This window comes from Canis lupus, chromosome 24, assembly GCF_048164855.1.
Source record: "Canis lupus baileyi chromosome 24, mCanLup2.hap1, whole genome shotgun sequence".
In the NCBI taxonomy this organism is placed as follows: Eukaryota; Metazoa; Chordata; class Mammalia; order Carnivora; family Canidae; genus Canis; species Canis lupus.
In genome coordinates this window covers 25,946,446-25,963,281 of record NC_132861.1, presented here as the reverse complement: position 1 = coordinate 25,963,281, position 16,836 = coordinate 25,946,446, and the positions used below count along the sequence as shown (strand labels likewise).

Here is a 16,836-nt window from a genome sequence, read left to right as displayed (position 1 = left end):
AAAAAATCTTAAACAAAATATTGGGCGATAGAATCCAACAGCACATTAAAAATTAATACATTCATGACCAATTTATTACGTGAATGCCACAGTTATTCAACATTAAGAAATCCATTACTATGATCACCCTCTTAAAATATTTTTAAATATTACTTGACTAATGACAAGGACACTGAAAAAAATGCAACTAAATTCAAAATTCATTTCTGATTAAACATCTTGTAAAATAGAAAGCCATAGAGTTTTCTTTGAATTGATGAAATAAATTTACCTCAATCCTAAAGCCAGCATATTATTTTTTAGGTAAACACTAGAAGATTTCCACTAAGATCTAGAATAAGGCAAAAATGCCTACAGAAATCCAAATATGGGTCTCACTGAACTAAAATCAAGGTGTCTGCAGGCTCTTTTCTTTTATGGAGGTTCTAGGAAGGAACTTGTTGCTGATTCATTCCTGTGTTGGGAGAATTTGTTCTCTATTTAACTATTTAACACAATATCAAACTTACTGGCTAGTGCAACAAAATAAAAGAAAAGCCAAAGGGGAAGTAATGAGCTCTCCTATGTATCAAAACATGACATAGGAATATACAGCCAGACTAATACAACAGATAGGAAAGTTTAAAAATAAATACAACTACATATGGAAATTTAGAATATAATTGAGATAGCATTTCACACCTGTGATGACAAGATGGACTTTCTTCATAAATAGTGTAGTAACAAATGGATAGTCGTTTGGAAAAAGAAAAAATGCAAGAGAAAAAAGATAAATTCCAATCTAGGTGAGAACACACACAACATATATCAAAGATAAAGAGCTAATCTGGGGCCCTGGCTGGCTCACTCAGAAGAGCATGTGACTCTTGGTGTCATAAATTTGAGCCCCATGTTGGGCATAGAGGTTACTAAAATAAATAAATAGATAGATAGATAGATAGATAGATAGATAGATAGATAGATAGATAGATAAATAAATAAATAAATAAACTTTTTTAAAAAATTAAAAAGAGCTAATCTCCCAAATTTACAAAAAACTCAGGGCAAGGAGTGGCATTTTTTTTATTTTATTTTTTTCCCAAGTTTACCGACGTATAACTGACAAAGTTTTTTTATTTTTGTTTTTGTTTTTGTTTATAACTGACAAAATTTTAAGCCATTTAAAGTACATTTGTTTATTCTGGAAATGTTTATTGAGAAACTTCATGTAAAGTTCTACACCTAAATTTGGGACATGAGATGACAATATGCATGACCATCTCTGTTCAAAACAGGAAAATCCCCTCGAAGGCCTTTTTACCTCAGTAGCATCTCCTTTGGCAGTCAAGGGCAACTGCTCTACTAATTTCCCACACATGTTTTTCATTTTACTATTTGCCTTCTTGAAGATCCTGGAATGCAAAATAAGCCACAAAAAGGACTATGAAAGTCCTTTGATATTTTAAGATAAGGGAAATATCCCTATCCACCATATTTACTTGAAAACTTGTAAAATGTAGTCCTCAAGATATTTTTAGAATATAAGGTCCTAATTTTAAGTCAATTTCAGTACCATCTTTTGTTTGCAACCATTAAAGGAGTCAATTATGTGTTACTTTAACCCTGATTTTAACTTGAAATATCTAATATGACAGTAATTGCATTATTCTCAATTCAATATTTGACTCTATATTTTATGTCACTCATGGCTCTAACTACAGCTGTCTAAGAATTCTGACCTTGGAGTCCTTCATTACTTCTTATTCAAACATACAGAGCTCAAGTTGTTTAATATTTTATTTAATAATTTTGTTTAAACAAGACTATCCATTTGCATTGGTAACAAAATTATTAGTTTTCCTCCCTAATAGGTTATTCTTACTACCATAAAAGGAGTCTAAGAGACAACATGGTCAATGTATGCCTCCCTTCTGACAAGAGAACTCTACCCACTTTTGTATTATTGACGCAATAATGATCAAGGCCCAGGGCATTTCCTGGGGATTAATGGCTGACTGGGAGATTGGCTGAAGGCCATTAACTTGGGGCAGTCATTAATTTTCTTAGAAAACCTGGTTTAAAGTCATTATTTCTATTAGAAGATCAATAACACACACCCCTCATCACCACCACAACAAAAAAACTCATTGGAAATAACATTTCTTCTGGAATTTCTCATAAGTACATTCAATCCGTAGGTTGTATTTTAAAAGAAATGCCACTGAAACTCTGAACAACTTAGTAACATTGACAGGACTCGTCACCTACACATCAACGTCATGTACATTTGCAATGGTTTCCTGTCTGCCTTGATTTAGGAGTCCTGCTAAAAATAAAGTTCTCTCTCTCTCTGTCTGTCTCTTTCTATTTCTCTCTCTCTCTCTCTCTCCTCCACCCTTTCTCTCTTACACCCTCCCTTGCTCCCTCCATCCCTCCTCCCCCTCTCTCCTTCCCTCCCTCTTTCCTAAGGGCTTTATCCAGCAAGTTTCCACTGAAGGTGTAAATCTGCAAAAGCAGCATGTGGTAGGTCACACAATGTACAAATTATTGGAGAGCAAATGGAATTATGACTCTACAGTGTTTTCATTAATGGCATTTTCTCAGGAATAAAGGTGTGAAAGAACTGGTCCTTCTTTGCAACTTAACTGAAATAGAACTAAGAAAACTAGAACTCACACGATTGAATAGGCATTATTTGTCTGTCACTGCCTGGGTGCTCTGAACAGTGAGACTGGCAAGAGAAGGACCCTGCCCCCAACTGCAGCCCAGGAAGCCAAGAGCACCAAAAGAGCAGTGGCATTTGGAGCCCTGAAAGAAGCAAGAAAACATATTATGAAATAAATGTTAAGGAACTGCATTTCAGTGCATGAAAGTGTTTGGTTTCAGCACCACATCAAACAGGGGGAGAGTTCCCTCCACCAATGTTCCAGTTCAGACACATTTAGAGATAGCATTCTGCTCCTGCCTCTCAAAAGTCCCTACATTCTTTTAGGCTAGGGGAAAAGTACTACCAACTTACAAAACAGTAAATAAAATAATTAAAGAAAATAAGTAAAATAAAATAAAGAAATTGCATCAATCTACTTTCCTCATCTTTTTTTTTCTCATCTTTAAAATAAGGGTAATATGAAGTACATTAAAACATGCTATTCAAGGACACGGTATTATTATTTAATGTAGTAAGAATGACTAATCAACTAGGATGCTCCAGAAATAGCATGAGGCATGATATGAAATTGAATCCCCTCCCACCTTGTTTTTCTTGATCTAATTTCCAACCCAACCACTCTTTACCTTTGAAATAAGTGCTTTGTTATATTCTTACCTATCAAAGTGCTTACATCACTTCCCTGTAGACCCATCTCTTAGAGACTATGATATAGCTGTAATTATTGGGTACTTCCTTTCCTCTTTCCCTTATCTCTACTCCTCCCACCCCCACTAAACTTCCACCACCACCCATATATTCAATGCAAAGATAAGGAAAGGAGTGAGTCATGAAAAGAAAAAGAAAAAAAGGCTTTGAGAATGAAAGACAGAAGTAATTCGTTGTTGCTGAACCCCTGAGGTTAATGGACATCCATCCTTCTCACAAGTAAGGGAAAACCTAAGTAAATGACTGTGCTGATGAGAAATATAAAAAATAATTTTTTAAGATTTTATTTATTTATTCATGAGAGACACAGAGAGAGAGCCAGAAACATAGGCAAAAGAAGAAGCAGGCTCCCTGAGGTGAGCCTGATGCAGGACTCAATCCCAGGACCCCAGGATCATGCCCTGGGCCAAAGGCAGATGCTCAACCACTGAGCCATCCACGCTTCCCTACAAAAATAATTTAAAATAGTACCCATCCCTTAAAAGCTTACGATCTATTAATTGAAATAAAACAAGAATACAAGTTGTTGTAGCAGGAGTTTGCAGGTGATGCAATAGACACAAGTATGTGAATGATTCATGTAGTTCAGTATTTACTTCTATTTGGGAGAATCAAGGAAAACTTTATGAAAGACATGAATAAATGATCAGAGTTTGGCTTACCAGCAAAGAGAACAGCTTGAAGACCTAAGGATAAAAACATGGCAGGACTGTCTGGGAAGCGTAACACTTTGATTTGTCTAGAGCATACAGTGTACAAAAGTACTATGAGATATAACTAGAGGGTAGGCTGAAGTCAAATCTTAGAGGTCTCCAAAGGCCAGCTAAGAAATCCAGGGTTAAGAGTAAAAGATTTGAACAAGATGTTAATGTCAAGAGAGTTGTATTTTAATAATATCAATCAAATATCAAGAGATGTTTAAAATGGATTGAAGGGAAAAAATTAGATGAGTCAGGGTGCATGGGTGGCTCAGTCAGTTACACATCCAGCTTTTCATTTCAGCTCGGGTCATGATATCAGAGTTGTGAGATTGAGCCCTGGTTGGGCTCCACACTCAGCAGAGACTCTGCTTGCGATTCTCTTTCTCCTTCTCCTTCTACCCCTCCCCCTGCTGGCGTTTATGCTCTTTGTTCTCTATCTTCAAAATGAATAGATCTTTTTTAAAAATTGGATATGAGTCAATTATGAGGCAATTTAAGTAGCTCAAAGGTGAGATATCTAGATTTTTAAGTCGTGTAGTGGCAGAATATTAATAAAAGTACCAATGAGTGGATGCAAGTTATTGTCAAGTTCCTCTCTTTCATGTTGGGTGGTAGTTCACTTCATTATTATCATCATTACTATTTCAAAGCAGAAGAACAAACAAATAAATAAAAGGTGGCCATGAATGAACTGATGATGAAAATGTTGTGAACCAAGGATTAAAACTAATCTTTGTCTCTGAAACTGAAAAATAATAATTATTATTATTTTTAATAATTTAATAATAAAATAATTTTTCAGGAAGAAAAAATCCCTAGAAAATACTACCATCCCTTGAGAGAGCTAGCCTACTCCAATAGAAAAAAAATGGGCTCAGGAGACCAATAAACCTGGCCATGAATCCTGACTCTTTTCTTTATAAACTCGATGACACAGAGTCACCAGTTTAACTTCTTTAAGTGTCTTTTTTCTCATTGGGAAAATAGAAATAATAATATCTACTTTATAAGACATTGTGAAATTTAGATGATAACAATGTTTTTCGGCCAATATTAGATGCTCAGTGAAAGGCAGCTATAATAGGTGATTGATTAAAGTATAGAAGGAAATGAATAAAACATTATTCCAAGGCTTTGAACCTATGTAGGTAGCTATAAAAATAATCATGCTATTAATGGAAATATAAAAGTCAGGGAATACAAAACAGATTTTAGGAAGAAGATTTTTCTATTTTAGCACTTTTCATCTTATATGACCTGTATATAAATCCCATACTATCACTAAAGCAAATTTATATTTTTTATTTTTTATTTTTTATTTATTTCTTTTTATTTAAATTCTAGTTAGTTGACATACAGTTCAATATTAGTTTCAAGAGTGGATTTCAGTGGTTCATCACTTACATACAACACCCCATGCTCACTATAACAAGTGTCCTCCTTAACACCCATCACCCATCTATCCCATCCCTCACCCACCTCCATCCGTCAACCCTGTTTGTTCTCTATATTTAAGGGGCTCTCATAATTGCTTCCCTCCTCCTCTCTTTTTTCCCCTCTCATATGTTCATTTTGTTTCTTAAATTCTACACATAAGTGAAATTATATGGTATTTGCCTTTCTCTGACTTTTTTCACTTAACATAATACACTCCAGCTCCATCCATATTGTTGCAAATGGCAAGATTTCATTCTTTTTAATGACTGAGATATATATATATATATATATATACATATATATATATATATATATACAAGTTATATATATATAACTTGTTCTTTACCCATTTATCAGTCAATGGATATTTGGGCTCTTTCCATAATTTGGCTATTGTTGATAATGCTGTTATAAACATCAGGGTGCATGTACTCCTTTGAATGGGTATTTACTAAAGCAAATTTATAGGATAGAGACTTTCTCTTTGATATCCATAAATAAATTTCAAGGTGCATTTGGCCTTGGGATGACTTCATTCCCTTGTGAGTGCTGCTATTGTTGTCTATTTTTACCTGCTTTTATTATTTATTTTACATCATGGGCAAAATAAAATACAGATGAGAATTTAGCCTAGCTGTATCCTAAAGAACAAGAGTGTCTCAGATGCTTAACATCAACCATGAGTCTAAACAAAAAATATAATCACTTGTAACCTACATGTATAATAAAGCACACAAGAGTTTCTTAAAAGATGGCCATCTCTAAAGCTCATATACACAGGCATAACTCAGAGATATTGCAAATTCAGTTCCAGATCACCACAATAAAGTGAGTATCACAATAAAACAAGTCAAACAAATTTTTTGGTTTTCCACTGCATGTAAAAATATTTTTATGATATACTGTAAGTGTGCGATAGTATTATACCTAGAAAAACAATATATATACGTTAATTTAAAAATACTGCATTGCTGGAGCACCTGGGTGGCTCAGTCAGTTAAGCATCTGCCTTTAGCTCAAGGCATGATCCTAGGGTCCTGGGATGGAGCCCTACATTAGGCTCCCTGCTGCTCCCCCTGCTTGTGCTCTCTCTCTCTCTCTCTCTGTAAAATAAATGAATGAAATCTTTTAAAAAAATACTTTATTGCTAAAAATGCTAACCATCATCTGAGCTTTCAACAAGTTATAATCTTGGTGGAGAGTTTTGCCTTGATGTTAATGGCTGCTGATTTACCAGGGTGGTGATTCCTGAAAGTTGGGGTGGCTGTGGCAATTTCTTAACACAATGAAGTTTGCCATATCGATTGCCTTATTTGAACACATAGATAGAGACCATTGTAAGGTTAGCAATTGGCCTGACTTCAATATTGTTGTGTCTCAGGACATAGGGAGATCTGAGGAGAGGGAGAGACCCAGGGAACAGCCAATTGGTGGAGAATTCAGAACACACACAATATTTACTGATTAAGTTTGCCATATAATACAAGTGGAGTTTGTGGTGCCTCAAAGCAATTACAATAGTAACATCAAAGATCGCCAATTATAGACCACCATAAGTAGAATGATAATGAAAAAGTTTGAAATATTGTGAGAATTATCAAAATGTGACATAGAGACACAGGGAGCAAATGTTGAAAAGGGAATCCTGGTGCACTCTTGATGGGGATGTAATTTGATGTAGAAGATAGTATGAAGTTTCCTCAAAAAATTAAAAATAAAACTATCATATGATCCAGCAATTCTGTCTCTGGATATACTTAAAAAAGAAACAAAAACACTAACTCAAAAAGATATCATGTTCATAAAAGCATTATTTACAATAGCTACAACATGGAAACAACCTAAGTGTCCATTGATGGACAATGGAGAAAAAAGCTACATTCCATTTGTGCAACGGAATATTATTCAGCCATTAAAAATGAGGAATTCCTACCATTTGCAACACATGGATGGAACTTGAAAGCATTTTGCTAAGTGAAGTCAGGCAGACAGGAAAACTAATACTATGATCTCACTGAAATTCTTTAAGAAACAACAACAGAAAAAGTGATCAGATTTGTGTTTACTATGGAAGGTAGGAAAAGAGGAAATTAGAGGAAGGTAGTCAAAAGGTACAAACTTCCAGTTATATGACAAATAAGTATACAGATATAATGTACAATATGATGACTAGAGCTAATCCTGCTCTGTGATACACAGGAAAATTGTTGAAAATTATAGTAAATTCTAAGAGTTCTCATCATTAAAACATTTTTTTTCTTTTTTTTTCTTTTTTTTTTTCTTTTAATTGGGTCTTTGAGAAGATGGCTGTTAGCTGAACCTACTGTGGTAATCATTTCACTATATATGTAAATCAAGCCATCATGCTGTATGCCTTATTCTTAATTAATGAAAATGGACATTTAAACAGCTATTAAAACTGTATTCCACATGTTCAAGAAACATGAAGTAAGACTGAACATGTTAAAGAGGAATATTAAAAATAAAAAGATGGCCAAGTCAAACATCTAAAAAATGAAAATTACAATGCCAAAGAAAAATACTCTCATGAGATTAACAGCAGATTAAACACTGCAGAAGAAAATGTTACTTTGAAGACTTAGAAACTATCCAAAATAACACACAAAAATTAAAAAGATCTACCAGAGTCTCAGTGAGCTAAAGACAAATTCAAATTGTCTAATGGACATGTAACTGGAGCTCCCCAAAAAGAAAGGGATGGGGAAATATTTGAAGACATAATAGCCAGACTATATTAAAATGTAGTATAATTCAGGCAGCCCTGGTAGCCCAGTGGTTTGGCACTGCCTTCCGCCCAGTGTGTGATCCTGGAGACCCGGGATCGAGTCCCACGTTGGACTCCCTGCATGGAGCCTGCTTCTCCCTCTGCTTGTGTCTCTGCTTCTCTCTCTCTCTCTCTCTCTCTCTGTCATGAATAAATAAATAAAATCTTCAAAATATATATATGTAGTATAATACATATTAATGAAATATGTAAAGCTACATATTCAAGAAGTTCAATGAAACCCAAGACTAAGAATCATAAATAAAACTACACCAAGACACGTTGTGACCAAATCACTTACAATCTTTGTGATAGAAAAGTCCTATGGAACAATAAAATATTCAACTAATCCAAAAGAAAACATTAAAAAAAGATGAAAAGCAAAATAAGGAACAGATAGAACAAATAGAAAACAAATACCAAGATTTAAACCCCATCATATCAATAATCACATTAAACTGTGAATGGCCTACAAACATGACTTAAAGACAGTAATTATCAGATCAGATTTAAAAAATACAAAGTAATACTCAATTCTGTATATTTTTCTGTATATTGTCTATGAAAAGGTTACATTAAAAAAATTACATAAAGAAACTAAGATAAGGATGACATCAGACTTCACATCAGAAACAGTCAACCTAGAAGATAGTAGAGAAACATCCTTAAAGTTCTAAATGAAAAAAAAAATCTATCAACTCAAATCCTTTATCTGGCAAATATATCTTTTAAAAACAAAAGTAAAATAAAGACATTTTTCAAATATACAAAAGCTGAAAGAATTCATCAGTAACACAGCTGAAATACAAGAAATGATACAGAAGAAAAATGCTATCAGATGGAAATTATAATCTACACAAAGTAACAAAGAGCACGAAAAATAGCAACTATATGTTTTTAAAACATTTTTCTTATTAAGTATCTTTAAAGATAATTGACTATATACAGCAATAACATATTGTGGATTTTGTGATATATAGAGAAATAAAATATACAACAATAATGAGTGAAAGGCTGGGGGCGGAAAATGGGAGTATGCTATGGTAAGGGTTTTATACAGTATGTAAAGCAGAATAAAATTACCAGAAGTTAGAATGTGATAAATTAGAGATATTTATTACAATCACCAAAGCAACTACTAAAATAACACAACAAAGACCTCAGATGGACGACCTCAACTTCTACCTTAAGAAACTAGGGCAGTGGCTGGCTGACTCAGTCAGTATAGTGTGAAACTCTATCTCGGGGTTGTGAGTTCAAGTTCCATATGGGGTATAGAGATTACTTTAAAAAAAAAATCTTAAAAAAAAAGATAGAAGCTAGAAACAAAAAAAGACAAATACCAGGCTAGAAGAAATGAAATAATAAAAAAAATCAAACTAGAAATTGAATGAATGAGATATAGGAAATCAATGAAAAGATTAATAAAAACAAAAGCTGTCTCTTTAAAAGGATAAATAAAATTGATAAATTGCTAGCTGAACTATTAGGAGAAAGAAAGGGGAACACAGAAATCACCAATATCAGGAATGGTAGAGACATCACTATATATTCTACAGATATTAAAGGAAAATAAGAAAATATTAAGAACATTATGCCAACATATGACAATTTAGATGAAATGGACATATTTCTTTAAAGATGCAAACTAGGGCAGCCCGGGTGGCTCAGCGGTTTAGCGCTGCCTTCAGCCCAGGGTGGATCCTGGAAACACGGGATGGAGTCTCTCTCCTTGGGCTCCTTGCAGGAAGCCTGCTTCCCCCTCTGCCTGTGTCTCTGCCTCTGTGTGTGTGTGTGTGTGTGTGTGTGTGTGTGTGTGTGTGTGTGTGTGTCTTTCATGAATAAATAAATAAAATCTAAAATAAATAGATAAAAATAAAATAAAATCTTAAAAAAAAAATAAAGATGCAAACTACCCAAATTTACTCAAGAATAAATACTAACCTAAATAGCCTATTAAATAAATTGAATTTGTAATTTAAAACTTCCCACAAACAAATAAACAAAAGCTTCAGGATCAAATGGTTTCACTTGAGAATCTAACCAAGAACTTATGAAAAAAATGATATCCGTTCTACACAAACTTTTCCACAGAATTGAATAGGAGGTAATACCTTCCAACTTATTGCATGAGGCCAGAAGTTTTCTGGTATGAAACCAAGACAGATGTTATAACAAAAGAAAACCATAAACCAGTATCCTACATGCACATAGATGCAAAAATTTTAAATAACATTTTAGCAAATCAAATTCAATAATATATTAAAAAGATAACAAAACATGATCAAAAAGGGTTCATTCAAAGAAAATAAGGTTTGGTTTAACATTCAAAAATCAATGTAATTTACCACATTAACAGACTAAAAAGTAAAAATCATATGATCATCTCAACAATTCAGTAAGAGCATTTGACAAAAATTAAATAAGCATATCTGCTAAGAACTCTTAGCGAAGAAGGACTCGGAGGTAACTTCCTCAACTTGAAAACTTACAGTACTATAGAAAACTTACAGTTAATATTATACTTAACGGAGAAAGTTTGAAAGCTTTCTCCTTAAGACTAGGAAAAAGGCAGTGATGCCTTCCTTACCATATCTATTCAGCATTATACTGGAAATTTTAGCCAGTTCAATAAGGCAAGTAAAAGAAATAAAATGTCTCCAAACTGGAAAAGAAAAGTTGCCTCTATTTGCAAACAAAATCCCTCAGAAATTTCAAAAAACAAAAATAACTATTAGAGCCAATTTAACAAGGTTTCAGGTTATAATATTTTATTTGTATACACTAGCAATGAATAATTAAAATTTTGAAATGTTTAAAGCAATACAGTTTAAAAATCCAAAAAAGAATTTTATTCAATACCTCATCAAAATCTATGGGATGCAGCAAAAGTAGTTCTAAGAGAGAAGCTTATAGCAATACAGGTCTATCTCAACAAACAAGAAAAGAACAATGAATAAAATGGCAATAAGTATATACCTATAAATTTATAATTTCTCTAAATGTATATGGACTAAATTCTAAATTGAAACACATGGCACAATTATATGGATAAAAAACAAAACAACAACAAAAATAAGATCAATCTATATGCTGTCTACAAGAGACCCATCTCAGTTGTAAAGCCATATGACCCAGTAATTCTACTTCTGGGTATTTACCCAAAGAAAATAAAAACACTAATTCAAAGAAGTATATATGCACTCTCAAGTTCATTGCAGCATTATTTACAATAGTCAGGATATGGAAATAACACAATTGTCCATTGATGGATGAATGAGTAAAGAATATGTGATATACATATCACATATATATCATATCACATATATATCATATATATGCATATATATATATACACATACCATGGAATACTACTCAGCCTTAAAAAAGAATAAAATCTTGCCATTTGTAACAACATGGATGGACCTTGAGAGTATTATGCCAAGTGAAATAAGTCAGACACAGAGAGGCAAATATCAAATACCATATGATTTCAGTTATATGTGGAATCTAAAAAATAAAACAAAACAAAACCTATAGATGCAAAACAAATTGGTGGCTGTCAGAGGACAGGAGGGTTATGGGGTGGGCAAAGAGGAGGAGTCAAGAGATACAAACTTCAGGTCATAAATAAATAAGTCCTGGGGATTGCATGTACAGCATGGTGACTATACTTAACAATACTGTATTGCATATTATATACTTTATATGATAATGGGGAAGTCAGACCTACTATGGTGCTCATTTCAGTGTATACAAATATTGAACTATTATATTGAACATCTGAAACTAATACAATATTACATATCAATTATGCCTCAACTTTTAAAAAAGATCTCAAATAAGCAATCTAAGATCAATCTAAGGGGCACCTGGGTGGCTCAGTCAGTTAAGTGTCTGCCTTCATTTCAGGTTATGATCCCAGCATCCTGGGATCTAGTCCCACATTGGGCTCCCTGCTCAGCAGAGAATCTGCTTCTCCCTCTACCTCTGCCCCTCCCCCTGCTCATGCTCACTCTCTTGCTCTTTCTCCCTCTTTCTCTCTCTCTTGCTCTGTCTCTCAAATAAATAAATAAAAATAAAATCTTAAGATCAATCTAAGATTACATATTAAGGGACTAAGGAAAAAAGGAAGCCTAAAACATAGAGTAAAAATAAATGAAATAGAGGCTAGAGAACAATAACAACAAAGCTAAGAGCTGGTTCTGTAAAAAGACAAAACTGACAAACCTTTAGCTAGACTAAGAAAAAAGGTGAATCAAATGAATGAAATTATAAACGAAAGAAGAGACATTACAACTGATACCACAAAAACACAATGAATCACAAGAGACTACTATGAATAATTATATACCAATAATTTGGACAATTTAGAAGAAATAGATAAATTACCAGGGACATACAACTTACCAAGGCTGCATCATGAAGAAACAGGAAATATGAACAGACAAATAACAAGTAAGGATATTGAATTGGTAATAGAGAACTTCCCCAAAACTAAAAGATCGGGACAAGATGGTTTCATTGGGGGCTTCTATCAAATATTTAAAGAATTAATCATCTTTATCAAACTCTTCCAAAAAATTGAAAAGGAAGGAATGCTTCTAAACTCATTTTATGAGGCCAACATTATCCTGATGCCAAAACCAGACAAGGAAACAATAAGGGAAAAAAATTATAGGTCAATATCCCTGATGAGCAAAGATGGAAAAATTCTCAGCAAAATACTAGCAAACAAAAGTCAACAGCATATGAAGAGGATCGTACACCATAATCAAGCAGGATTTATCCTTGAGATGCAGGAATGTTTCAAACATACATAAATCACTAAATTTATACACCACATTAACAAAATGAAGGATAAAATCATATAATCATCTCAATAGATGCAGAAAAAGCATTTGACAAAACTCAACATCCTTTCATGATAAAAAAAATCTCAACAAGTTAGCTATAGAAGGCATGTACATCAACATAGTAAAGGCCATTCATGACAAGCCCACAGCTAACAAAATAACGGTAAAAAGTTAAAAGCCCTTTTTAAGACCAGGAAAAATACAAGATGCCCACTCCCACCACTTCCATTCAACATTGTACTAGAAGTCCTAGATATACAATTAGGCAAGAAAAAGAAATAGAAGGCACTTCAAAATGGAAAAGAAGTTAAACTGTTTGCAGATGACGTGATCTTATATATATAAAACCCAAAGACTCCACCAAAAAAAAAAAAGACTGTTACAGATAATTAACAATTTAACAGTTTCAGGACACAAAATCAACAAGTAGAAATCAACTGTGTTTCTGCACACTATTATTATTAATAATTAATTATTAACAAGGCAATCCCATTTATAGAAGCATAAGAACAGTAAAATACTTAGGAATAAATTTGACCAAAGCGGTGAAAAACCCATTCACTGAAAATATTTATATGACAATGACAAAAAGAAATTGAAGAATACCAACAAATGGAAAATATCCCATGCTCATGAATTGAAAGAATAATATTGTTAAACTGTCCATATGACCAAAAGCCATCTATAGATTCAATGCAATCACTACCAAAATTCTAATGTCATGTTTCTCAGAAGTAAAACAAACAAACAAACAAACTATTCTAAAATTTGTATGGAACCACAAAAGTCCACAAATAGCCAAAGCAATCTTTAATAAGAACAAAGCTGGGGGTATCACATTTTCTGATATCAAACTATACTACAAGGCTATGGTAATCAGAACAGTATGGTACTGACATAAAAGCATGCATATAGACCAATGGTACAGAATAAAAAGCCCCAAAATAAACCTGCACATATAAGTCAACTAGTCTTTGAAAAGGGCACCAAGAACAAAAAATGCGAAAAGAATAGTTTCATTAATAAAAGCTATTGAGTCAGACACCTGAGCAGCTCAGCAGTTGAGCATCTGCCTTCAGCTCAGGGCATGATCCTGGAGTCCCAGGATGGAGTCCCACATTGGGCTCCCTGCGGGGAGCCTGCTTCTCCCTCTGCCTATATCTCTGCTTCTCTCTTTTTGTGTCTCTCATGAATAAATAAATAAAATCTTTAAAAAAAAACTTCTTTAAAGAAATAAAAGTAAAATAAAACATGTTGAGAAAACTGGATATTCCATATACAAAAGAATGAAACTGAAACTTTATCTTATACAACTCACAAAAAATAACTCAAAAGGGATTAGAGAGAGTTAGATGTAAGATCTGAAACTATAAAACTCCTAGAAGAAAACACAGAGAAAATTTTCTTTTTTTTTTAAGATTTTTATTTATTTATTCATGAGAGACAATAGAGAGAGAGGCAGGCTCCATGCAGGAAACCCGATGTGGGACTCGATCCTGGATCTCCAGGATCCTGCCCCGGGCTGAAGGCGGCGCTAAACCGCTGAGCCACTGGGGCTGCCCCAGAGAAAAATTTCTCGACGTTGGTTGTCACAATGATTTCTTAGGTAAGATGCCAAAAGCAGAGGCAACAAAAGCTAAATAAATAGGTAGAATTATATCAAACTAAAAAGCTTCTTTATAGCAAAGGAAACAATCAATAAATTTAAAAGACAACTTATTAAATGGTAAAAATATTTATTTTATATACATAAATAGCAAAACAAAAAAAATACAATTAAAAATGACCAAATCAGCTGAATAGACATTTTTCCAAGGAAGACATATAAAATGACCAGAGGCACATTAAAAAGATGCTCACCATTATTAATTATCATGGAAATGAAAACCAAACATCAATACAATATCATATCACAACTGTTAGAATAACTATTATCAAAAAATAAGAGATAACAAATATCAGCAAGGAGGCAGAGAAAAGGGAACCACTGTACCCTGTTGTTTGAAATATAAATTCCCATTATGGAAAATGCTATGGAGTTTCCTCCAAAAATTAAAAATAGAATTACCATATGATTCAGCAATCCCACTCTTGAAAACCTGCTCAAAGGAAATAGAAGCACTATATTGAAGAGACATATATACTGTCATGTTCATTGCAGCATATTCACAGTAGCCAAAAATATGCAAATGACCTAAGTGTTAGTAAATGAATTGATAAAAATGTTATATATATGTATATGTACACACACATATATAGGTATATATACATATATAATGAATACATAATGGAATATTACTCAACCATTAAAAAAGAATGAGTTCTTGCTATTTGAGAAAACATGGATAAACTTAGAAGGCATTACGTTAAGTGAAATAAACTAGACAGAGAAAGACAAATGCTGTATGGTATCACTTATATGTGGAATCTTAAAAAAAGAAAAACTGATTTCATAGAAACAGGGTTGTGGTTGCCAGGGACTGTGGTGAGGGAAATGTAGGAACCATAGGTCAAAGATATAAACTTCCAATTATAAGATGAGTAAGTTCAGAGAATCTAGTATACAACATGGTGATTATAGTTAATAATATGGTATTGTGTACATGAAATTTGCTGAGAGTAGATTTTATGGGATTTCATTTTTTCTTTCAACAAAAGGGAGAGTTAATTATGGGAAACAATGTATATGTTAATTATCTTGATATTAGTAATCATTTCATAATGTATATGTATATCAAGTCATCACATTATACACTTTAAATATATACACTTACATTTGTGAATAATTTCTCCATGAAACTGGACAAAAAATAAAAATGCAATGTAAAATAATGTACATATATTTTAAAATGTATATTTGTGTGTATATGCAAACTATTTCTAAGGAATGCACAAGAAAATAGGTAACAATTTCATCCAGAGAAGAGAAATGACTGGCTCTATGACAAACAGAAAAGAGACTTCCTTTATGCTACATACACATTTTGTGCCCTTTGAACCGAATTCTTTATACATATATTACCTGGATTTAAAATCATTTAAAAAATTAGTAGTCAGACTTGCACTCAATTACCAGACCCACTGAGTACAGGGCCAAATTAACATTTTTTAAGATAAAATTAACTTTTTAAAAGATTTTATTTCTTAAAAAAATAAAAAATTAAAATTAAAAAAATAATTTAAAAAAAGATTTTATTTCTTTATTTGACAGAGAGAGTGCACAAGCAGGGGGAGTGGCAGGCAGAGGGAGAAGAAGAAGCAGGCTCCCTGCTGAGCAGGGAGCCCCATGCAGGGCTCAGAGATCCTAGGACCTTGGGATCATGACCTGGGCCAAAGGCAGGTGCCCAACCAACCAGGAGCCCCTAAAATTAATTTTTTATAAAGTTTTCCTTTTGACACCAGAAAAAGTAAACAGTTAAAGGTAAGAAATCCATGACTTATCAGTAGCCCCAATTAAAAAAAAAAAAAAAAAAAAGATGTGAAGATTTGGGCTGTCAGTTTAATATTTATAAACAGAATCATGTGGCTGCCAAGAAAAAGACCCATGTTCAGTGTTCAACATTTATTAAGAATCTGCTGTGTGTAATGAAAGCACGAAAATGAAAAAGATAACAATCCTGTTCTGAAGGAGGTAATAGAGGAAACTATAGGGTAGAGGTATATTACCATATAATAAATGGCTGAGTAATATTCCATTTATAT

The 16,836-nt window shown here is 33.2% G+C and overlaps 1 protein-coding gene across 11 annotated transcripts in view; it reads right to left on the bottom strand.

The window, feature by feature from the left end:
• Nucleotides 1-16,836, bottom strand: part of LOC140615899 (uncharacterized) — a 309,775-nt gene that overhangs the window by 216,856 nt on the left and 76,083 nt on the right. Inside the window, exon 6 of one of the 11 annotated variants that reach the window (XM_072796003.1) lies at nucleotides 3,236-8,419. The exons of the other annotated variants lie outside the window; for them this stretch is intronic. Coding sequence (XP_072652104.1) covers nucleotides 8,266-8,419 — 154 coding nt within the window. The 3' untranslated portion in view covers nucleotides 3,236-8,265. Of the gene's footprint in view, nucleotides 1-3,235; nucleotides 8,420-16,836 lie in introns of those variants that run through there. 11 annotated transcript variants of the gene reach the window in all.